This window comes from Convolutriloba macropyga, chromosome 12 (assembly GCF_964194025.1).
Source record: "Convolutriloba macropyga chromosome 12, txConMacr16.3, whole genome shotgun sequence".
Classification (NCBI taxonomy): Eukaryota; Metazoa; Xenacoelomorpha; order Acoela; family Convolutidae; genus Convolutriloba; species Convolutriloba macropyga.
Genome location: NC_134479.1, coordinates 10,438,824 through 10,464,130, shown reverse-complemented (window position 1 = coordinate 10,464,130; position 25,307 = coordinate 10,438,824). Strand labels below are relative to the sequence as shown.

At 36.2% G+C, this 25,307-nt stretch overlaps 1 protein-coding gene across 1 annotated transcript in view; it reads right to left on the bottom strand.

Annotated features, from left to right (window-relative positions):
* Window positions 1-1,886: 1,886 nt before the first annotated feature.
* LOC142351183 (uncharacterized) overlaps window positions 1,887-25,307 on the bottom strand; it is a 28,409-nt gene continuing 4,988 nt past the window's right edge. Inside the window, exons 2-8 of the mRNA XM_075403305.1 lie at window positions 21,976-22,209; window positions 21,146-21,506; window positions 17,173-17,676; window positions 12,415-12,680; window positions 4,665-4,918; window positions 4,253-4,416; window positions 1,887-2,659 (exon numbers count right to left, since the gene is read on the bottom strand). Coding sequence (XP_075259420.1) covers window positions 2,301-2,659; window positions 4,253-4,416; window positions 4,665-4,918; window positions 12,415-12,680; window positions 17,173-17,676; window positions 21,146-21,506; window positions 21,976-22,209 — 2,142 coding nt within the window. The 3' untranslated portion in view covers window positions 1,887-2,300. The remainder of the gene's footprint in view (window positions 2,660-4,252; window positions 4,417-4,664; window positions 4,919-12,414; window positions 12,681-17,172; window positions 17,677-21,145; window positions 21,507-21,975; window positions 22,210-25,307) is intronic.

Sequence of the window (25,307 nt, the reverse complement as noted above, 5' to 3'; positions counted from 1 at the left end):
TGCCAGACACAGGCCTTTTAAGTCGAACGCACAGACGATGTTTAAAACATTCTCATTGAAACGTCTAGAAATTGCGAACGCCACGAAAAAATTAGGAGAGAAAATTGCAGACAGAAATCATGAAACTAAAAAGAAAGCGCGACAGAAAACACGAAAACGCAAAATCCTCCTTATACTACGAGAAAGTACAATTGGCAAGATCCAAGCTCAAAAAACCGACCCTGAAGTATCATTCACTTGCCGATTTGACTGACTAATTTAAAATTTTGCGATGTACAACTTTAAATACAAAAATTCGATCATTGAAGTTCGGCTATCAAGCTTAAGAATAACCGTTTTGCGACGGATGATCTAGGTGCAAGTTTCAAGTCATACATCATGTTTGTGGCCAATAAAAATTCAGATAACGACATCACGAGTGCTCAACCGGTTTATCGTTTTTACTATTATCGATAATACAAAACTAATGCTTATGTATTACACAACCTGCCGAGAAATAACGACTATGGTGCTAGTACGGCAGAACGAAAAGCAAAAATTGAGTCATTCGATAGAAAGTGAAATCAGTTAGTTGTTCAAACACACTAATAATATTGGGTACAATACATGTTCGTCATTGATAGAATTATTTCAAGCCCCGCATCGACATGACTCACAGCGAATAAAAACGAGATAATCTTATAAAGCTCGAAATGAGTTTTAAGACAGTCAATGAGTGTAATTTATGAACTTAGATTAACTGTCCAGACCAACTGTTTCGAATCTACTGTTCGACTGTCCATGGCAATACTCCGAAAGAGATACAATTCTATCTGAGCTATCGTAGTTTATAGTTTTTTAGTACGCATATAACGTACATTATACAAATTGGACAGCCATGTTTAAAATGACCAATTAGAAAGCCGATTTTGTTTACAATTACATGGAAAAACATTCAGAGTATTCATATTGCGGGAATATAACAGGAAGGGGGTGAGATAATTGAACTCAATAAAAGGGGGTCATTAGAAAAGCGAAAACAAAAGTAACCTAACTGAATCAATATACACGTTTAGCACCAAGTCAGGTAATAATTGCAGTGAAAACATTCATCGAAAAAAAAGACGACGGCTTCACTGCAAAACTGACCAAAGAAAACATATAATGTCATCAAGTTAGCAAAAATAAAGAAGGCTAATAATAGTATTAAAGAAAGATTTTTGCATGGGGTTAGTGTCTGAGTTAAATTTATAATAATCAAATTAGTTAGTACTAGACCGGTTTTAACACAGTGAGAGCTAAACATTTGTTATCTGTAAAACCAATTAATTTAAATGTTCCCGAAAACTTGTGCACTTTAAAAGTACCAACATTCGACAAATTGGTAGTATATTTGGCTCTTACTGAAACTTAGATGAGTAAATATCAATCAAAAACGACGTTCAATTGCAGCAGATTACTTGATTGGAACAAAGTGATATGACTTAAAATTTGGGGAGCAACACTTTTAGGGAGAGAAAAAACAATGAATTCAGATCTGTTTCCTTTCACACATTGATCAGGTTTCAGTGAATCTTTTCGCGTGAACTGAACAAACAAAAGGAATCTCTCATTTAACAGCGAGAAAGGAAAAAGTCCAATTTACGCAAAATCTCAATATCAGAAATAATTTCATGCGATTGCTAACATTTCATGCGTACCTTAAAGTTCCGTGCCCTTTTCCTTGATAATTGAAAATAAAAATATTAAGCTCGTAGTAATTGTCCACATTGCGAGCACCTAACTTTTTCCAGGAAAAGGAATCCAGTTAATTATCATTCATGTCTTTAATTTACATGATGAACAGGCTTTAGTTGATAATTATTGTTATATCTATTAATACAATAGGAGCCACCAAAAGAGCTATATCTTGACAACTGTACAGCAAACTTAGCAAGTAGAGTCACAATGAGTAAAAAAATGTTAGTCGAAATGATCACAACGTCTGTTTGATGTCTGTTAATAAGTCTGTAAATGAGTAAAGAAATATGAATTAAGTGATCTAACTACAAAGTGTATTTCACATATTCATGCTGGAAAGTCTTCTGAATCAGTTTAGTCAGTGAAATGAAAGATTTCAAATTGAATAGCACATTTAATGTGTTTGCACTTCAATTAACTTCCAACAAAGTTTTTGAGAATCAGATAATGTACTCTTTTCAACGTTGGAAATTTTGATTTAAAAAATTGGCCTGATATTGCAGTGAGCTAGTCACGAACCAATAGCGCCACTTAAGCATCGTCAATTTTCAAATCAAACCTGACCAAGTTTTGATCCGGGCTTATTTGGACCTGCTGATCTGGGAACCAAACGTCGTCGTATCTGACTGGACACTAGAGAGATATGCACTGTATAACTTCTGCAGAAAGGATCGATCATTCTGTATTAGATGAAGCATTGCTTGTTGCATTTGATCAATGGTCAGAACCTCCGAATGATGTTCTGTGGTTCCCTGTGCACTTCCAGGAAGAGTGCTGTTCGGCAGCATTGCATTTTGAAAGACACCCACATGCCTCGTGATTGATTCTGTACTTGATAATGGACCTGGAAATAGGAGCCGACTGACGTCAGTACTGCCAAAATTCACAGCTGTTGACTCGTTGCTGTTTTGGCTACTGATTGATCCATTAGTTAGCTTAGCTAAAACATTCAACGAACACTCGCTTCCAAGCTGAAAACAGTTCAAGGACATCAATATCAAGCTGCAATTCAGTCACGAAAGAGCAGATAATAACAGACCATGAGGGGGGGGGGGGGGAGGGAGGAGTAAGCAATAGTCAAAATATAAATGGCTTTCAGCTTATCCCATTGAATGTGGTTCAAACGAATTAAAATTCAACACTCACAAATTCAGCGAGTTCTCATTCAAAAATACAAATGATTCGTCGATCGAGTTATTTACAAAAGATCTTACTATCAAAAACGATAAACAAATTAAAGACCTCGGATTAATTTTTACGTCCTTTCTGACTTCGAACTGTTACCTCGATACGGCCATAAAGGGATTTCAGAAATTGAATCGATAAAGAGTAATGCCACACAGCACAAAAGAAACGGTCAAATGCACATTAGTGAAAACCTATATATTCTCTGCGGTCTTTTATGCGTCAAATATCTGAAACCCAGGACTTCAGTATCTTCAAGAGTTGGAAAGATTATTACCGTGATCATGTTTAAAATGGATAACTTACAGTTCAAACGTGGGAGACAACGAATACGTTAAGAACCTCATTCGCTATCGCCTAGTGCCAGCCAATTATCTCCTGATTTTTAACGAACTAACGAACTCATTCTACTTAACAAGATTCTATTGGTTTTAACTTCTATGAATGCCTCAGATCATTGGCCAATGACTTCTGAATGTGCCAGTGATCTGAGGCATTCATAGAAGTTGATCTGGATAAAGACCAGATCAAGCGAAAAATTGTGTATTAAGGCCTGACAAACTTTTCGGAAACAATCTGAAGAATATTATTTTAACACAGTAACCCAATGCAAAATCAGTTCAACAGACTTCATAACTATCCACCATACAATAATCAATGCCAGTGCCAAAGCGAAGTGAAAAAATTTTGGGAAGGGGGTGCTTAAAAAGATACAAGTACAAAAGTTACCCTTTAGGATGGAAAGTTTTCGAGAAAATTTATTTAGAAACTTTATTTCGACGAATCTGGGGACTACCTGGTTTTTACCATCTAGCTGGTTGTAACTATGTTTGGATGAAATCATTATTATTATCATTATTTCTCAACTATTGTCCCAATTATTATTTCTCAATTATCTCTCAACTAACGTCGGGCGAATTTGTCTCAAATGACCGGTGAGCGGTTGGCTCCGTCAGTAGCTAGCCACGGTTTAGTGAGGCTAATTTTAGCCTAATTGAAGGGGGCGCACCAGTGCACCGGGGGGGGGGGGGACATGGGGGAAAGGTGGGTGGTCTTTGGTCAACCTAAAAGAACCGCCCTTCACATCATAAGCATAAGTCTCCAAAACAGTTTCTGGGAATCGCATACTTGGGGACTAGTGAGCTGAAAGTGGCTACTTGTTTATCCCGTTTTTGAGGACGAAAAGACAAATGGGTCAGACGAAAAACCGGTCAAGCGAAAAATCGCACAAAAAAGAACAACAGGACTAATATAACTGTTATAAACTTTGTTTGAGAGCAATTAATCAACAGCACTAAAAAACGGTTAAATTTTTTTTCAGAGAAATTAAAAACGCATATTTTCTTACCTCCTTGGTGGCTTGAGTTATTGTTTGCAACTGATGTAAGCGCCGTTAACATTCCATTGGCGGGATTTGCCATTCCCCCATTTTGCATTGAAAGGGCAGAAAATGGGTCATCAGCAGTAGCGGAGGTCGCATCCGAGAGAAATCTTGCAGCAGATGAAGCACTTCTAAATCAATTTGATTGTTTAATGCTGGTATCACTTGCATTTAGTATTCTGAGTTCTCCGAAACATTGACTTCTTTTACGTTGGTAATACTTTTGTCTTCGGTCAAATCTCAGACAACAAATTTTCTTTAAAAAAAATTCCCACGCTATTTATTCGTTGGTCTATTGTTTTGTACAGACTTTGAAATCAATTTCTGGCATACCAAAATTGCTGGCATACCAAAGAGGTTTTGTTCATATCTAGCTCACCTATTGTACCCAGTGTAAATGCACCTCCCGTCACTATATTCCTGTTTATTGACAGCAGCGTCTGCATTGATGCCATTGGCCACTGTCGTTTTACAATTCTGTCCAGAAGTATTTAAGTTTAAAGATTTGTTGTTCACTTCGTGCTCTGCGGGGGAGACAGAGAGATCAGAACAGCTGCTACTACTGTTGTTCTCTTCATCTTCATCACTCATAAAGTGACTAGGAGCCATTAATTGCAAAGCTTGGATCGACTCCTAAAAACGGGATATGCTACCAAAAAATATTCAGGTTTTTTTGCACTCATGATTAAAATGTGTTAGTGCACCTTATACAACTATGCGGCAATTGTCCTTATGACAACGCCCGCATATCACAGTCCAGACCTAATAATGAACTCATATGCAACCTAAGCATCAATTAAAACTTTTCACGCCTTGAAGTTCTGCTCAGCAGCTGCGGTGAACCGTGCACTTAACGCCTGCTAAAGCTTTAAGGGAGCTGCTCATAAACTTCAATCGCTCAAGATTAAAAACAATTAAAACATAGCGGGCAGATTGCGCAAAAATAGACGCCACTGAACCCGACCGTCGTTGGGATTGAAAGAGTTCGAAAAATAAGGGAAAAACTGATTACAGCCTAAAATTTTGAACAAAATAAGTGTCAAAAAGTGTTCTAATTTTTCCGGTAGTTTCATTAGATTCGGTAAACATTGTGCATTCAAGCTTTTATCTTACTAGTATCTTCTCAACCAGACTCAATTCGAAAAGACCTGTTAAAAACTAAAAAATGGTGCTCAAAAAATGAAATGAATTTAAATGAAAGTAAACGTCAGAAACTCCCAATCAAAACGAAAGAGAATAAGGAGCAAACTTTTACTCTAAACTCCAAATGTCTTCTACATAAAGGGGAACAGAAGGATCTGGGAAAAATCATGACCCCAAAGTTGTCGTGGAAACTGAGTGCTCACAAAAAAGTACAAAAGAGAATTGTGTCATTTATAGCGGGCAAAATGACTAAACTAAATGCGTACGTTGGATATGTGATACCTGCCATAAGCTATGTCTCACCTATGTGGCTCGCAAATAAAACCCAAACCAAATCAATAGAACGCATTCAAAGGAAAGCTATATCACGGAAACTAAGCAACAGTTCTGAAAGCTAAAAATAACGATCAATAGAACTTAAACTGCTTCCACTGTCAAACTACTTTGTAATGCATGACTTAATGATGCTTCTATTGGTGCTAAATGGAAATTATAACATGAAAATTCCAATTAAATTCCGATCACTCAAGTACAAGACCAAACGAGCAAATCATGATACCAAAAACCAGAACTAAGAAAGCCGACAAAAATTTTTGGAAAAGAGCCAGTTGCTTACTTAACATACTGAAAGTAAAAAAAAAGTGAACCGCGAACAATTAGAAAAAAAAATGTCTCACAAAATTGTACTGCAATTATTTTCACAAAGGCTATTCGGAGACCAAACTGTCTTCCTGGGCAATCAATTGCAGCTGCGGAAATTGAAACTCACTGCAGAAAATCAGCTCAGCCGTAAATAAAGGGTGAAAACCCCAGTGAAAAAGTCACTAAAGCCTAAACTCTCCCTCGCTCTCTCTAAATTAGAGATCAAGCTCAATATTAGTACCAGTCAGCTGTATACTCTCAAGAACGTCGATAACTTAATACAAGAAGTCTTTAAAAACCATTAATAGCGCCGAGCTTTAATGTCTTATCCGGTTTCTTTTGATTCTGACGTTTGACCTTAAACGTGTTTGAGTAAATTTCGTAAGAACTCATTTCAATTGAAACAGTGAGCGAGTGAGGCAAGTCAGAAGTCAAGGGTTAATGTCATGACATGCAAAACAAGAATCCTGATTTAACGGCGAAACGAAATTAAAACATAGCCAAGAGAACACAGGAAAGGCTGGTGCAAAAAACAATACAATGTTCGAAAAGAAGTCAAGTGTATGGGAGAAGCTGGCTTCAGCTAAACAAACCAATACTTATCTTCAGTTCATAAAAACAGAGAACGAATAAAAATAGCCTCTGAGAAGCTGACGGCGGCTATTAATAAAAAAACAAACTGGCACACGCTGAAAAAAACTGCTCTCGGACGACATGAGGGCAATTTAATTCAGAGAGGTTGTAGCCTAGATAATTCTTATGGGTGAAAAAAATTCGACTAAGGAGGGGTTCGAATCACTGACCTCCCTCACAATAGACTGAAGCATTAATAACTCGGCAACCAAGGCCTTGTAATACCAAATCACAGCAACAGAACCATTTTGCAACAGAACTGTTTTGTACGGAAAAAAAGGTTAAACAATTTGTATTAAAAGACACACGTATACAAAGAATGCTTCAAACATCGTTTGACAACAACTGAAAATGCTGATGGAGGTAATATTTGCAACTCCCCGTCTAACAGGTATATTATTAGTAACTACCAGAAGAACACGACGTAAATATAACGCCAAGACTAATATCACACAAAAGAAGCTAAAAACTTTGGCCAGAGAGAATGAGAAATGACGTCACGCGCGCAAATGCCAATAGTGAGAGGCAATGTCAAGCTTAAGAAAAGTTTAACAGGCCCATAAAGATCGATAAACTCGGAACATAGTAACTTTTAGATAATCTGAAGAGAACTTCTAATTTTATCACAAAAATTGCAAAAAAATAGCGATACTTAAATCTTGATTACCATTCCATTGCCCTGCCAACGATTCAGTAATTTATTTTTAAACCCTAGAGGACGTTCACTGGTCCCTGGAGGTGGGACAACTAAGCAAAAAATTTTTATAAAAAATATAGAAATCGAAGGTGCAAAAAAATGCAAACATTCATGTAGTTAAATGTTGAAAACCATACCATTGTCACTAGAAACTATGCAGTAAGCTACTATCAAACCCTATAAGAGGTTCTATAGCCCCTGAGGCCAAAAAATTATTTTATTATTTTATTATCATTATAAAATTATTGTTTTGCGTGTTCTTGTGTGCAGCACCAAAATATATAGCTCACAAAAAGGATCATAAAAAGTAATTATGTCTTGTAGAAGACCCTTATCAGCTTTGAGAAACGTCAACTTAAGACTGATCAAACATAAAAAAACACGAAATTCTACCGTTTTGGGCTCAAAAATGAGCCGTTCTAAGCACCGCTCTAAAAATGAGCCGCTCTAAGCACTTCAAGAACAAATAAAACCAGCTAAGTACTTCTTAATGCTCACTGGGCGCTAACTGTTTATCCCATTTGAAAACTGCCTTCGATAACAAACCAAACAAATACCAAGGCGTCGACGAAAGTAAACAAGACTTAATCGAAAAACATTCTAGAAAAAGTGATATCTAAGTTATTATTCCTAACACTGACCAAAAATTTGAGAAACGGCAGCAGACACCAAGCTTGTAGAAATCCACTGCAGACATAATAAAATGACAACGCAAAATAAATCTGGCGAAAATGATTTTACGAAAGTGGTATCAAAGTCTATGAAACACGCAACTTAATGCAACTCCAATGCATTATCTAACAAAAAGAAAATATGAACATCAATAAAAAACAATTGGGAGAACAGGCAACAAAAGGAGCAGCAAACGCCCGCAACAAACACAAGTTCGAAAATACTAGTATTTGGTGTCGAAACCAAACGAAATAAACGTAGCTATAAACGTAAACCATTAAAAAAAAATCTAATTATGCCTAATGAGAGAGCAAATATGGCCTACCATTATTGAGACAAACCGACGGGACAAATAACAATTACAAAAAACTTCAATCAAAAAAATCTTAAATTTTGAGAAAAAGTGGTGTTCAAGTCATTAAAACCAGAAGATTTAAAATTAAGACCGAGATAAGCCCAATTATGCATAACCAAAAAGCCAATCAGAACTAAATTAATGAAATTAAGTTAGAACAAAAAACTACAAATAAAGTTATACAAAAATCTATTTTTTGAAAGTATGTGATGTCAAAGTAGCTATTTTTTTCAAAATTAGTGAAAATGATGCTAAAAACATTAACTTGGGCTCAAATTAGTAAATACATTTAAATCTGCCTCGATAGACCTATCATTAACAAAAAGACCTCACAAAAAACTGGCAAAATGTTTTATTTCAATAAAACAAATTGCGAAAAACATTAGTTGCCTCTTGAAAGGTTTAAACAAGTGCAGTTATGAACTAGTAGAACATACGTATCCCCTTTTAAAAGTATTCGTAAAGAAAAAAACAGCAAAAACACAAGTCATATTTCCGCACGTAAAAAAAATTTACGCAAAAAAACCGCAAATCTGCTTAGCCCCATTCTCTCACTTCACTTTAAATAGCACTTTGAGAAAAGTCACGCCGCTTAACTACTCTTTTTTGCTCATCTTACCAGTCCAATGTGAGTAAACTCAATACGCCAATTGACCTCTCGTTGAGAAGAAAAAAGGTAAGACAAGGTGAAGAAAAAAAGGTTAAAAAATCAATATTCAAAAAACATAGCAGGGCAAGTCCTGAAATACAATTCAAAGAAATGATCGAAAAACTTAGAGCTACTGCATTTGACCAGCAGACCAATTGGAAATGCCATCCAAAACGACACGCAGTCTCAGAAGTTTAGAGAAACAAAAATAATCAAACATAATTAAAAAAAATAACCGATCATAATCTAAACATACCCAGCAGATTGCCGGAAAATAGCCGCCGTTGATTCCCATAACTCTATTCGGATTGAAAGAAAAAAAATATCAACAAAAATTGATTTTTGTACAAAAACATTTTTAAGTGCGATTTATTTTGATGTCAATTTGTAAATCAACATACTCCTGTCTCTCAGTGAGAGGCTACAGCGTCTAGTATCAATGCCAATAAGCATTATAGATAGTAACTTATGAGAGCAAAGTTCAAGTACCGGGCATCTAAAAATGGGCTTTATGGGTTTATCCCGTTTCCATTTCTGACTTTGATTTTTTTATACTGACTCTCTTCATTTTGAATTGCTTTGCTGAGCAGCTGCTGTTTAAAAGGACTTTGAGCAGAATGACAGAAGAGTGAAATTATCCTAGAGAAGTCAAAAATATTTCACGCAATGTCGAAAAAGCGGCAAAATGAGTAAAGCGAAAAAAAAGTTCGACGAAGTAAAAAAAAGGCGCTATAATAGCCGGCTGAGAAGATGAGGGCGGCTTTTAATAAAGTATAACCATTAACCCACGCAAAAAACTTGAAAGTGGTTATTTGCTTACTAAAGATGAAAACATGACACATGACAAATACTTCAAAAATTGAAAATTACCCCAAAGTTTACAAATTTTGCGAAATTACTATGTTCAGAGCCAATTTTTGTTTCTCCGATCTGTGCAATAAACCACTTTCAAGACTAAAAACAGTTAAATTGGCACACGAAGTTCGATAAATTCAGAAACCGACAAAAAATTGCGATAGATTTGAAAACAATTGCAAATTATATCCAAATGTTGTTAAACATTCCTGATATTGATATCTTCAGAACAATTTCTTCGTCTTCAGACACTATCCAATAGCCCAATTTTGAGCCTAGAAAAATTTAACAGGCCCATAAGGATCGATAAACTCGGAACATAGTAACTTTTAGATAATCTGAAGAGAACTTCTCATTTTATCACAAATTGCAAAAAATTCGCGATACTTATTCTTGATTACCATTCCATTGCCCCTGCCAACGATTCAGTAAGTTATTTTAAACCCCAGAGGAGGATCACTGGTCCCTGGAGGTGGACAACTAAGCAAATTTTTTTAAATAGAGAAACGGAAGGTGCAAAGAAATGCAAACATTCGTTTAGTTAAAGGTTGAAAACCATCCCATTTTCACTAAAAACTATGCAGTAACCTAGAGTCAAGCCCTACAGGAGATTCCCCTGCCCCCGGGGCTGAAAACAAAATATCAAAAAGCTCTATAAAAACTGTAAAAAATATCATCTTGCGTTTTTACGTTAGCAGTGCGAAAACACATAGCTGACAAAATGATCATTAAATGTAATTATGCCTTGCAGAACACCTTTATCAACTTTGAAAAACATCAATTTAAGACTGACCAAACAAAACACTTGAAAATGGCAACGTGAAAATTAGCACCATCTTTGTGCTCAAAAACTCCTAAAAATGGCCATCCAACATTAAATTAAGGCCTTCTCAGCACCTGCATCAATCTCAGCACTTGATGGTCTACTAAAACCAATTAAGTGCATCCAATTAAAATTGGTGCCCGCTGAGCTTAACCTGTTTGTCCCCTTTTGAAATCTCAGTTATGTAAAAACCTGTTTATCCCCTTTTGAAATCTCAGTTATGTTAAAAGTTGTTAAAAGACAGAGCAACAATACAACCCAATTCTTGGATTGTAAAAAATACAGACAGAGCAAAAATGCAATCCAAATTCTTTGGATTCAATAAAAACAGAGCACCAATACGATCCAAATTCTTCGGACTGTAAGTGCACCGCAATATAGTCCACTCAGCTTACAGCTTCGCAGCTATAGTAATAAATAAATCAGTCTTTTCATGATTTTCTGGGCCACTTTTCAAAACTTGTAAGACCTCATAAGCCAATTATCCAAAATTCAAGATTCTTTTAATATCTGAAAAGAAATTTACGTTCACAAAGAATTAACAATTTGCATATAATCTAGCCAGTATACCATGTTTGCTTACTTAGCACTTTTAAATATGGCATTTTGAAAATTGAGGTAAAACTATAGAGACCAATATATAGTTTAAAAATTGTACTGTGAACAATCAAGGTGCTGAAATGCCAAGAGGTATAATGTCAGTGCACTTCATTGTAAAAAAACTTTACCGCATGCTCTCAGAAGTTTGATTTGCGAATATCAAGATGAGATTCACTTTTTTTCCAATCGATATGTCTGTGCGACAGTTTCAAGCAGCATATTGTGGCGTGTGTAAGCAAATACCCCAAAGTTTCAGCAAATAGTTTCTGTACTTAACTTATAGCCTAACTAGCTGTGCGACAAAATCTTCAAGTTCTCATTAGATCTTGGACAATAAAAATTTGTTTGCAAGGCAGAATTGTTATCGTGCAAGATTTTTGTTTAATCTGTAAGACGACTAATTTTTTTTTATCGTGAAGAGAGAATCACTGATGTGTAGTTATTTGCAAACAGTTTGCAAGTTTACAGAATATTTTCCTGCTCTTTATTACTCCCAGATACGTAGGCACATAACATCAATGAGCAAAAAAAATCTTGTTCGATTTTTTCAGAATTTTGAAATTAAAACATAACCGACTAAACGTCGGAACAATTACTCTCGAACGACTAGTGGGAGCTCTAATGAATTGCATCCTGCTTCAGTCGGTGGGGGGAGGTGGAGCCTAAATGGGACTAAGAAGTTCTATAGTGGGCTTCAAATAACCACATTAGAGGTTAACATATACCAATATTAAGATTTAAAGTAAAAAACGACACCAGTTTCGACGCACTTTTCATTTGACTTTTAGTATTAAATTGCCGCCAATTGAGTTCAGCTGCTTGAAATTGCGATTGAGAGAGAACTTTAGATCACGCGAAACGCAAAAAGTCAAGGGCGTAAAAGTCACTCGAAAATTCAAAATTGTCAAGCGAAAATTTTGCATAAAAAAGACACACGTTTACAATAATTGCTATGAACTTCGTTCAAGAGCAATTAATATCAAAAATCTCTTTTAATAATCAAGCTTGGCGTCTAAAAATTCTTCCGTTAAAAGTGAGCTCTTCTGTCTATGTCAGTAACCTCAGTAATGATAGCAAAATCATCATCAGCTGAATGTTTTGCGACTGGAGGAGTGGCAGTGAAGATACCATTGCAAACATCACTGCCACCAATAACCGCTCCAAAAGAGCCCTGATTTCCACCCGAGCTACTAGCTCCACTGCCTAGCGATGAATCATCTCCGTAATAACTGAAGGAAGTCCCTCTTTGAGTGGTCATAATTGACATAGCGTTGTTCGAAGCCGGCTTCGGAATACTAATTGATGACGAGGATACTCGATCGCTGCCTAGAAACAATCAATGTTGATAACTTACTACTCATAGTCAGCAGAGATAAATACGGTAGAGCTCATTAATATTTAACTAGTTAAGCACGTAAAGAGTTAAGCCAGGGGTCATTTCTTTGCTTTTGAGGGTTACTTCAAGGTTAATTTGAGGGAAGAATGAGATAAAAGGGAAGTTCCTTCACGGCGCGCAGAAAGGAGCCAACAAAGTAATTGAAGCAAGCTGTTCAATTCCGTTTTTTGTTTCACGTTTGATCAATTAAAAGGTTTATTCAGCCCCTCATCTTAAAACTTTTTCGATTCAAAAAGCCGACCACAAAAAAAAACAAGTGACAACTTGCAATTGTCCAGTATACATCAAGGCGAGAAGACAAAATGGCTAAGCAGAGAAAGCCAAATCATGAATATAGCTGGCAGAGTGCCAGAAATTAGACGCAATGGCTTCGTAGATCTGCAGTCTCAAAAAGAAAGTAAAAAGACAGACCAAAAAAGAAACTTATTCGTTTCATAAAGGTCCGAGATGTTTAAATTTTGATTAAGGATCTGCATAACTTATTGCTGTTTCTATGAGCTGCTATCAAAATAACCTTCAATTAGAGTGATATACATTCACTTGACCTTATCTCTTTGATATAAAGTAAAGAAAAGTCATTTTCAGAGTGAGGAAGCTATTTTGGAGAGTGAGGTAAGTCACGTGTGACCAAAAACTTAATTACGGGAATGAACGAAAACCTTGCTCCACTAAGAGTGAAAAATGACGTCACGCACGCAATTCACTTCAACAAATGAACAAAAAGCAGCTAAGAAGTGATTGTGACGTCCTATGGTAGTAACAAAAATCTTGACGACGAATAAAAAAGCATAGCCGGAAGAATTCCCGAAAGGACTCGATGTGTCCTCCACCGAAAATCTGTCTTCTCAAACAGCTAATATCTCCATACAGAACGCATCAATGCAGAAAAAACAACAGTTTAAGTCAAAGAACAAAAAAATGCCAGAAAAAATGCACATGAAAAATTAGGAAAATTCTATTTAATTTTCATGTAGTACAAGTACACATAAAAAAGATAACCGTTGTTTCATGCAATGAAAACCAGTTATCCAACAACAAAATTAAACACATAGTTATCCAAATCCCTAATGAGTCTACAAACAATTCTTTTTGAAGAAAACGAGAAAAAAAGAACAAGTTGTGTGAAATTACTCAATTTTTTGTCAATTGCAGAGAAAAAGACAACTTTGTAGCAAAATAACTTGCATCTTTTGTAGTAAATAGAGCCCACAGGCATCAGGCTTTACTCCAGAATTTAATAACCAATAATTTCAAAACGATAGAATGGGTAAAAATGGGCGCTAAGACTAAAAATCAGCAATATAGTTGAAAAACCATAAAATTAATCAACAAAAACTCTATTAAACAAAAAAGAAATTATTAAGGGGTTTCAAATGCATGAAATATCAAAGACAAATTGCCAGACGCACCAATCTTTACCGAAAATCCCAAATGACCCCAAAAGAAAATAAATTAAAAAAAAGCCAAAAAAGAACTAAATAATTGTAAAAAAACGTAATCATCGAAGAAGTAAAACTCATTGCTAGACTCTCAAAACAGTGATATCAATTTCAGAGGTTCGTATGTTATTACGGCTTCTATTAGAAATTATTTCCATAAACCATTAATTATCAGCAAAAATCTGGGCGAATTGGACGAAAAACGGTTAAAAATGGTTATCTGTATGCGGCATTCAGTCAAAAAAGAGTTTTCAAAGTCAAAGGGTTATTTGCAGATGAAAAAACTTCTCTCACTCAGATAAAAATTAATTCATCCGGCAATTTTACTCTTTCGCTTTTAGGTCAAAACGCCGTCTGAACGAAGAGTACTTCCGGTAAAAAAAAAAGATTGCCGGAAGAATTCCGGAAAAGACTGAAGACACCTTCGCCAAAAAGTCAGCCTGTTCAATTTCTAGTTTCTGATCGCAGTTAGCATCAAAGAAGAGAAAAGACTGTCTTAATTGAATAAATAAAAACAAATTTAATTAAAAAGCAATTAAAACGAAAAAAAAATTAAATTAATTTTTAATTTTGTAGAGATAAAAATACAAAGGAAAACAAAATTTCAAGTAATCGAGACAATATAAATGCTCACGCAAATTCGGTTCAGCCCAAAAAAGCACAAAACATCTCTAATTTTGAAAAATGCAAAAATTAAGAAACTTAGAACAAAATTAACAATTTTTTGCAATTTTTGGTCGAAATTCAAAAAAAATTACTTGGTACTAAAGAACCTGGACTGTAAGAAACTGCCCACCAGCATTAATCTTACATTCAGTGACAAGTGAAAGCAATACAATACAATAATAGGCCAGAAATCGCCAAAAAAGCCTTAAAACCGCAGAATTTGTTGAAAAACCATCAGAATAGTGAAGAACTCCCTTTAACTACCAAAAAACCTTCGAAATGCAATCAGAACAACCTTAAAATTATAAATTTAGTGTGAAATAAGTTCTTAGTTAATATAAAAAATTTTTAAAAGAACGCTTGAAAAAGCCACACGTGAACAACAAATTTGATCGCTTAGCGAACATTTTTTCACACCTACATTTTTTGCTCTGTTTCGAAAGAAGGCATGAACAAAAGAACATCTGTCTGTCTGCCTCTTTCTCTCTCTCAACCTTTTCGCCGCTCTTCGAATTTGTTCACTGAAACAACTTTTACCGACTTCGTTCACTCCCTGAACTTCCGGCATTTTTGCTCGCTCACTCATCAAAACATACCCGGCAGATTGCCGGAAAATAGCCACCATTGATTCCCATAACCAAGACTGGGATTGAAAAAAGAGAAACTAAAGAAAAATGAGCTTTGTAGGCAAAAAATTTCAAAAAGGAAACAATTTGGATGTTATTTTAAAGCTGAACATACTCCTGTTTGGGATTGAGACAACACAGGGGCTAGTTTTAACACCAATAAGCATCAGAAGTGGTAACTAAGAACAAAGTTCGAGTAAATCTAGGGAGGCGCACCTAGAATTGAGCTTTATGGGTTTATCCCGTTTCCATTCCTGATTTTGTTTTTTGATGCTGACTCTGTTCAGTTTGAATTGCTTTGCTTAGCAACTGCTGTCTAAAAACACTTTTAGCAGAATGAGAGAAAAGTGAAACTAGCCCAAAGAAGTCAAAGGTTTCACTTAAAATGTTGAACAAGCAGTAAACTAAGGTAAAGCGAAAAAAAATTCAGTACGACGAAGTAAAAAACGTAGCAGGACAATACCTGACGTGCAATTCAAAGAACTTTCATTGACTGAACAAAAAACTAGACCTGGAACAGAGTATGAGTGAATTGGGAAAGCCATTTTTAAAAAAAATAAAATCATAAAAAGAAAAAAACAGAAAATTAATGTCAAAATTCCGCATATGAACCAAAAACCACTAATGAGAAATGCAAATTTAGCTCAAACAAACATAAACCGACAAATGTCGGAAGAAATTCTCTTGAACGACAGGCGAGGCAATTTAGTTCATGGTCTTTGGTCTAGACCAATTGTTCTTTATGGGTGCAAAATACCCCACCGGGAATCGAACCACTGACCTCTAGATCCATGGCCAACCGCACTAACCAATGCGCTACAAATAACTTAATTTTCCAATGCTGCAATCGATTTTATATTAGCAACTTCGGAGCACTAGAGACCACTCAAAAATGGAGAACGATAGTGTGAAAAAGTCACTTGAGAAGTCAAAGAATGTTCTAGAAGAAAAGCGCTTTGTCAAGCGAAAAATTTGCATAAAAAAGACAAACGTTTACAATAATTGCTAAGAACTGCGTTCAAGAGGAATTAAAAAACTAGGCCTAGAATGTACGAAGATTGGATTGGGAAAACGCTTTAGAAAAAAATCCGATCCAAAAAATCGAAAAAACAGTAAAAACCAAGGTGAAATTGCCGCATGTCAACAAACCACTAGCGAGAAATGGAAATTTAGCTCAAACAAAAAACTAGGCCTAGAAAGTACGATGAATGGATTGGGAAAACGCTTTAGAAAAAAATCCGATCCAAAAAATCGAAAAAAACAGTAAAAACCAAAGTGAAATTGCCACATCTCAAAAAACCACTAGCGAGAAAGCGAATTTTTGTTCAAACACCGTTTTCTCAATCTACTTTAAAATTAGAGCGAAAAAATTTCACACCACAAAACCACTCGCTTTTTCGCTCCATTTCCTGTTTCGGTGTGACCAAAATCACTACTCCAATTTGACTTCAAAAATCATAAAAATGTGTGAACAGATCTTAAAAAAAGACCGCCCCAATACAATTCAAATTCTTTAAATTGTAAAAAAATAGGATCGCTATAGTAGACGGCTGAGAAGCTGAGGCGGCTATTAAAAAAACAGAAGACCATAAAGCCTCTTGGAGTCTAAAAAAACCTTAGGAAAACCAATACTCCTCTTCGAAACGAAGGCCAAAAATAGCCTCAAATATCGCTTCGCGGCTATTAATAACCTGTAATGCTGTTGGAATCTCCATTAGCACCAACCACATTTGACGATTCCACACTTTTATCACGGTTCTCTGGCATCTTGTGATTGTTTATTGCAAAGTTTAGTTCCTTCGATACGTCTCGAAAAACGTTGGATTCCTGCTGAAGTTGACCACTTAAGTTTGCTCCAGAAATAGAATTTTGGGATAAATTTTGACCGGTCATATTTGCTCCAACAAACAAATTCTGGGATAAATTTAGGGATGTCGTGAAGAGATCGGGGTTGTTGTTGCCGTGGCAACCAGAAAGAGAAGACATGGTAGCGTTTGCTGTGGGTTTTGAACCAATAGCAGCAAAGCTGTCGCGATGGCTTCTCATTTCTGCACTTTGGGAAAGGGACTGTGAGTTAGGAGCAGAACATTCGGAATTGCTTGGATCTTTGGCAAAGAGCTGGTCAACTTTGATATTCGAAAACTGCGGAACCGTTGTAGCTTCTTTTGTCAATTCAATCGAAAGTTTGCGTTGTTCTGAAAACAAAAGAGCTTGTTTATAAATTTGAAAAAACTATTCGGTCTTTGTTCATCCAGAAGCAGCAACTCGAAAATATTCATTGGTACCTACTATTTCAGTCGCTATTTGTAAAAGCCTTTGTATTTCAAATACTTCAAATTCTTGTATCAGAACGCTCTTTTTTATTATTATTTTTTAAAAAAGAACAAATCAATTTGCAGGAACGATAAACATTCAAAAACGCCGTCTAGTTAAAACAAACGTTTATATATTGGCTTTAAACATTTCTAAATAAGGATGGCATATTTGTGAGATCGGAAGCATCTTTTAACAGTTTGAAGAGATAATCCGGATTACCAGTGGCAACGACTATAGATTCTAATTTTAAAAAAGGGTAATTTCGTTGCTAATGACATTGAAAAAGACGCCTGTTAGGCAAAGCTGCAGCTGATGTTAAGGGCGAGTATTTGGTTGCATTATTGGTAACAGAACAGTTGGTAGGATGCGTTACCTGTGGCATATCAGGTACCAAACATGGACTGATACACTGATAGGCGAGCAAGCCTCAAGATCTTTGGGTTGCTTTTGGTTGATGCCATGAGGACTTTCAACTCAATCAACAGAAACGCTGCACGCTTAAATACTGGGAAAATGTTGTCGCGTGTCTCTACTTCTTTATACAACAGTTATCAGGATGAGTCACAAATAGTGCCTAGTAACGCCAAAGCAGCAATATATAGTCCAAATGCTACAACACAACAGTTTCTTTGTTTTAAGAAAAAAATCGTTAACGAAAAGTAAATCAGCTGGCAGATTGTCAGAAAATAAGCCGCAATAGCTTCGTAGATTTGCAGTCCCAAAAAAAATTGTCTTTCCATTGAAGTCTGATATGTTATATTTTGATTTAAAATCTGTATAAGTTTTTACTGCCTCTATTAGCTGCTCTCAAATAACCTTCATTTAGAGTGACACACACCCATTTGACCTTATCTCTTTGAATTAAAGTAAATAAAAGTCAATTTCAAAGTGAGGAGGTCATTTTTGAGAGTGAGGTAAGTCAAGTCTGAACAAAAATTTAATCACGCAAATGAACAAAAAAACTCCCCACTAAGAGCGAAAAATGACGTCACACACCCACTCAGTTAAAATTGCATGAACAAATGAACAAAAAGCAGATTTGAAGTGGCTGTGACGTCATATGGTCGTAACAAAAATTGCGACGACGAAATAACAACATAGCTGGCAAATTGCCAGAAAATAGCCGCAATAGCGTCATAGATCTGTAGTCTAAAAAAAAAAGAAAACAAAAAAGACAGACCGAAAAAGAAATTATTCTTTTCATTAAGGGCTGAGATGTTAAATTTTGATTAGGAATCTGTATAATTTATTGCTGTTTCTATTAGCTGCTCTTAAATAACCTTCAATTAGAGTGACAAGCACTCATTTGACCTAATCTATTTGAATTAAAGCAAAGAAAAGTCAATTTCAGAGTGAGGAAGTCATTTCTAAGAGTGAGGTAAATTTAATCACGCGAATGAACAAAAAACTAGCTCCACAAAGAAAGAAAAATGACGTCACGCACGCAATTCAGCTGAAATTGCATGAACGAATAAACAAAAAGCAGATGTAAAGTGGTGGTGACGTCATATGGTCGTAACAGAAATCATGACGAAATAAATTTAAAAAACCAAGAGAAGGCCAATAATAGCCTCAGCTGTCGTTTCGCGGCTAATTAAAACACAGCAGGACAAGTCCTTGAACACAAATCAAAGAATTGAATCAAAAACTTAGGAGTACTCTACCTCACCAGCAGATCAATCGAACAATGCCAGCCAAAACACAAACGAATCATCTAGCAAAAATTGAGAAACTAAAATAATCAAACAACCTAAACAAAAATATACTCATTGCTAAAACTCTTGAAGCTTATACCCCTAGGGCAAAATTTGATCCCTTTTACCTATTTCAAAAATATGTTCAAAACCAATTTTTGTTTCTGAAATCGTCAAGTATTATCTCTGCATGACCTGAAAAAAATCTTTGGCCCTTGAAGATCGATCAACTCGAAAATTTAATGAAATCTTGCTGAAAATTGCGATACTAATATCTTCAGAATCATTTCTGTGTCTCTAGAGGCTATTCAGTAACCCAAATCCAAGCCTCAAGAAATTCATTGGCTCAAAGATCGATAGGCAATAATTTTTAGAAAAAATTTCAGATTCCAAAAAATAGAAATTCGGGCTATTAAAATGTTGAAAACTGCCCCTATCAACTATTTGATAACATACTACGAAACCTTGCATGAGGTTATCTGGCTACTGAGGCAAGAAAAACTGAATAATAGACAAATGTTTTGAAAAATTTTTAAAATTCGAAAGGCTAAATAGTTGAAACTGATCCAATGAAACTAACAAATCCATTGAAACTAACAACCATGCAGTAACATTTAATCAGACCGTGGAAGAGGTTTTCTGGCACTTTACACTGGACAAATATCAAAAATTGACATACAATTTTGAAAAAACATTAAAAATTGGCAATTTTATCCAAAAAATGATTACATTCGAGACATTAAAATGTTGAAAACCAATCCATTGTTACTAGAATCAAACCCTATTATCAAACCCTAAAGGAGATTACCTGGTCCCTGAAGCTGAAAAGACTCAAAAAATGAAACATTTTCTTGAAAAAAATTGCAAAAAAAGTACCATTTTGCGTGTTTGTGTTTGTAGTACCAAAAACATATAGCTCGCAAAATGCCTTCATCAACTTTTAAAAATTTCAACCTAAGACTAAAACAAAAAATTGACAAAAATTACAAAAAAAAACATGAAAAATTGCACCATTTTGAGCCCAAAAACTGCTTTTAACCTTAAATTAAGGCCATCCCAGCAGCTGCACCACTCTAAGCACTTGAAGGAATATTAAAGACCACTTTGGGTCTCTAATGAAACATAATGCCCGCTGGGCTTTACCTGTTTATCCCGTTTTGAAAGAAGTCATTGAAAAATGTGTGAACACATCGTAAAAAAACAGCGCCCCAATACAATTTAAATTCTTTGAATTGTAAAAAACCAAAGCTATCGCTGTGCGGCTATTAAACATAAACCGACTAATGTCGGAAGAATTGCTCTAGCACGACAGGCGAGGCAATTTAATTCAGGGGCTGTAGCCTAGATCAATTTTTCTTTATGGGTACAAAAATAGTTCATGATCCGGATTTGGCAGACGGGATTTGAACCACGGTCCTACCCCTCCTTCACCAGAAGCACTGCGCACTCGGCTATCAGGTCCTTTTTTCCTTTGCTGCAATCGATTTTATTTTAGGAACAGGCTTTACTTCGGAGCGAGAGCAATAGAGATTACTCAAACAAGAAGAACGAAAGCGTAAAAAGTCACTTGAGAAGTCACAGCATGTTCTAGAAGAAAAACGCAAAATGGTTAAGCGAAAAAAGAGCAATTAATAATAGAACATTTCATACAGACCTTTGGTATGGTCATGTGAAGCTGGTCGACTTTGCGAAGCCGAGTTCTGGGATGAGAACATCTGCTGTAGTAGAGGGGGCATCTTCTCATCACACCCAGTGGCTCCATTCTGTAATATTCCTCCCATAATTGACTGCTGCTGGTGTTGCTGTTGGAGGTATTGCTGACCGATGGCTCCAGTGGCAGAATTGGATCTGAGAAAGGGAACGAAGGCACTGTTGGCTGTCGATCCAATCGAGGCAGAGTTGCACTGGTTAGAAGAGGGGTGAGTTGAAGCCTCTTTGGCGGCTTTGACTGAGTTGAGGAATGAGGTTCCGTCCATTCCTGCACCACTTCCATATCCACTTGATGCAGAACCAGTCTAAACAGCACTTCATCATTTAATCATCTCATTCTTTTTTACTATTGAATAATTTGATTCAACTTAATCGTTTTCTGAAAAAAATATGGGAATTTTGTTCAATCTTAGTTTCAATAGCCAGGAGATAAAAAATATATGAAAAAGACATTGCTAGCAGAGAGTGCGACTTAGTGAGGCTAGATTCAGCTTGAGGGGGTGGGGTGAGCATGGGAGATGTGCTGATCGCGGGTGGGAGGCGAGCGTGCGGGGTTACAGGTGGAATGAGGCGGAGGGGTGGGGTGGGCGTGAGAAGTGGGGGAATTTGTCTCCCGACATGGTCAGAAATTCTACGAAAAAGTTGGTACTACGAAAACTTGAATACGACCTTCTCGAGTTGAAGAAACTAAAGCAATCGCAATATATGGCCGAGATAATACGTCGTAACTATAAGCACACATCTGACATTCCCCAATACTGGCAAAGCTCTAACCTGGGGTACTTTTGCACCCGATGATAAATTGTTGCTACTGTTGTGAGCTGATGATTGCGATGATTTTGCTGTCATATTGGCTACTGATGTTGCTGTAGGACTCGCAGATAACAAAAGTGATGATTTAACATCGCTGTAAGAGGAGGCACTATTCACTCTGTTCTTCCGAGCACTGTTGTGGTTAGGAGTGCGTTTGCTGTTGTGATTGCTGCTGTTGGCTTTAGGCGGCTTGCTCTAAAAACAAAAATCATGGAGTTAGAAACCGGAAAAGATACGATGTCAGGGAAAATTACCAATACCAAACCCAGACGTCTAGATGGTACGCTGCTCTTCCAAGTGTCTGACTACGGGTACGATATGACAAGAAACAAATATCCTTGGTAAAAGTAAAAAAAATGAGATGTCACAAGATACAGACCGATAGATTAAAACCAAGTCAGGAAAAGAAATATTTTCTGTTTCTTTACAAAGCTTCAACACTCAGCTATTTTCGGCGCAAAAATCATTAAAATTTTAATTATTGCGATAAAAATCAATTAAAGAACTCATCCGTACTGAACTGCAAGTCAAGATCAGTACTGGGCCAGTCTAAATGCATGTCTACACGCACATATCAGTTCCGTGCATGTCTAAAAACAAGTCTGCGAGTCTTTGCCAAGACTTGGAATACACTTGCAAGTTGATTCCTAAGTCAAAACCAACTTTTCAAAATTTTTCGAATGAGAATTTCGAAAATTTTTGTAACGTGCCGCGATTTTCAGTTTTATGTTCAGCAAGACTTGCATTTATACTGACAAGTGTAAAAAGTGACATGATCATAGCTCTGAATCAGAACTGATATTGACTTGCCGTTCAGTCCGGGCATCTTATTTCTTTCCCGAATAATTACATCACAGAACTCGACGATGGAATGATGATTCATTTCAACCTTGTCCTTGATATATATGCCCTTTTCCTTTGGAAAAATTCAGCTACGCATTTAGCTACATTAAAGAACAGTTAATACTGTTGATTAATTGAACCAAACTTTATATCACTCATCAATTAAGTAGAAGGGAGTCTTGTTTCCCCCCTATTCTTGATGCAAAGGTGGGTCAAAATCACAACTATATTGCATATTGCCACTCTAACCGACACTAGACGAAAGGGACTGATTGTCGTGACTGAAATTGTTATAAATAAGCAACAATCAACATTGCAACTTTCTCCCTAACCGAGCATTAATACAGAAAAGTTCTCCAGAGAAATATTGTTAGAAAAATTCTGCGGCGACCAGAACTTCAAATCGAAAATTATGCTAAACGATCCAAGAATATTTTAAAATATTTTCAAAAACATTAAAACTCAGGTATGAATTATTTATCCCAACACTTCATTTGTTTAACAGAACACCGGAAATCAGAGACCAACTCTCTGATATCTTTTAGATTGATGTGAAGAACATCCGGCGAAATATGTCTATCTAAATTTCTTATACTCGATTATCTCGATCAACGGTAGCAACTGTTTATGTTCATAATTACGTCCAAATTGACTAATTAGAGTCATATCCGTTACGATTATTTGATAGAACTTATTCTTTTCGACTAGTCAGTACATTTTGTCATATATTTGAACAGGTCACATCAGCACTGATGCTTTGCTCAAAAAGGTTAATTGTGCCTGCCGTAACAATTACATTTCTGACACTACGATCTTATATCGTTAATGAAACTGTCAGTACAAAGCGCCACGATGCAGCCTCACGCTTAAGAGATTGTTGTTGCATTTCAATGAAAACACGAAGGACGATCCCAATATGCGTTTTTTATAAGATCCCTGACTGTCTGAGTCCTTAAAAAGCCCCCACCACCCCCGCCCTCTAAAAGAGTAGACTAGTTGTTCGAATTGGGGAGTCAAGAAAACTCCTGTATACAAATATAAAATCTGACAATGGTCAATAATAGCGAAGGGCATCACATGTGCCACTTAATAGCGGTTGGTGAAAAAAATCAAACAAAAATTCATACAAGAGTTGTTCTGTGCGTGGCACAGAATGTTCCCACATTCGCATTTGAAATCATAATATATATCAAAACAATATATCCAAAATTATATTCCAGAAACGTTTGTTTTACATTCAAAAAGAATGAAATTAACAATCGGGGAAAAAAATTCAGAGGAACCAAGCAACCTGAGTGAGAAACCTTCGATTACGAAATACCTTGTTGCACTTAAATTATGATAAATACTATCAAATGAGTTTTCCTAAAACGTGTGCTAACTAAATTTTAGGCTTATGTGTCGTTCACATAGGGGATTGTACCCGTCATTGAAGGATCGAGTGGATCACTTTCTGAACTGTTTTGCAGTTGCCACAGTTGCAGAGCAGGGTCCAGGAACAGGAGTTGACCTCAAAGTAGCAATTTTCGAAATAATTCCAGTAAACTTCTATTAAGAACTTATCAACGTCCTTCAGTTCAATATTTGTGCATTTCCTGAAAATATTTTTTAGTTTGCTGGATCTCACAAAATATTTCATCGGTCTTTGTACAAAATTTATTGATTTCTATGAGCTCATTTTGTGCATTGATTAGTTTTTAATTTTACAATTTGATGTTGTAAATGCCCTGCAAGAAGGTTACAAGCCTTACTAGTTCAAGCAAGGGGTTCGAAGTAGTACGACAAAGGCAGAGGCTTGAGTTCTGATAGCCTCTTTTTGTAATTCACTTCCCAACTACTTGAAATCCAAGCTCTCTTTTGGATACGTTCTATTTCTTTGCATTCAATTTTCTTAACAAACCAAACCATTGAGGCGGAGCTTATAACTAGTATGACATATCCCACATTAACATTGAGTTTTGTCCAAGAGTTCGCTAAAACAGAAACGTTAAGTTTAAGAAAGTTGAACGCATTTGAAGTTTTTGGACGACGCTTTTGTCTATTCGCTTTCCAGTAGAATTTGGTCAACATTGTCACACCCACGTTTTTCTGCTCAATTCTTCTCAAGGAATTTTGAATTTAAATTAAAATGATGCTCGCTGCTCTGGTAAAATATAGCATTTTTTCAATCAGTTTCATTACGCTTTCTACGCACCAGTAATCGATAGATTCAAGATCCGATCGTACAGCTGCCGGTTGTGTTGTTACTAACTTAAAGTCATCAGCATATTCAAAAGCTTCGCACACTTTCACTCGCTTTGGTAGATTGTTAACATAAATAATAAAAATAGAGGACCTAATGACGATTATGGCAGGACAGCAGTAGTAACTGGGGCAATTTCGGATTTACAGTCTATTATTTCAACATAATGTATTCTTTCAGTAAGGTGGCTGGCTATTATTTTCAGGAA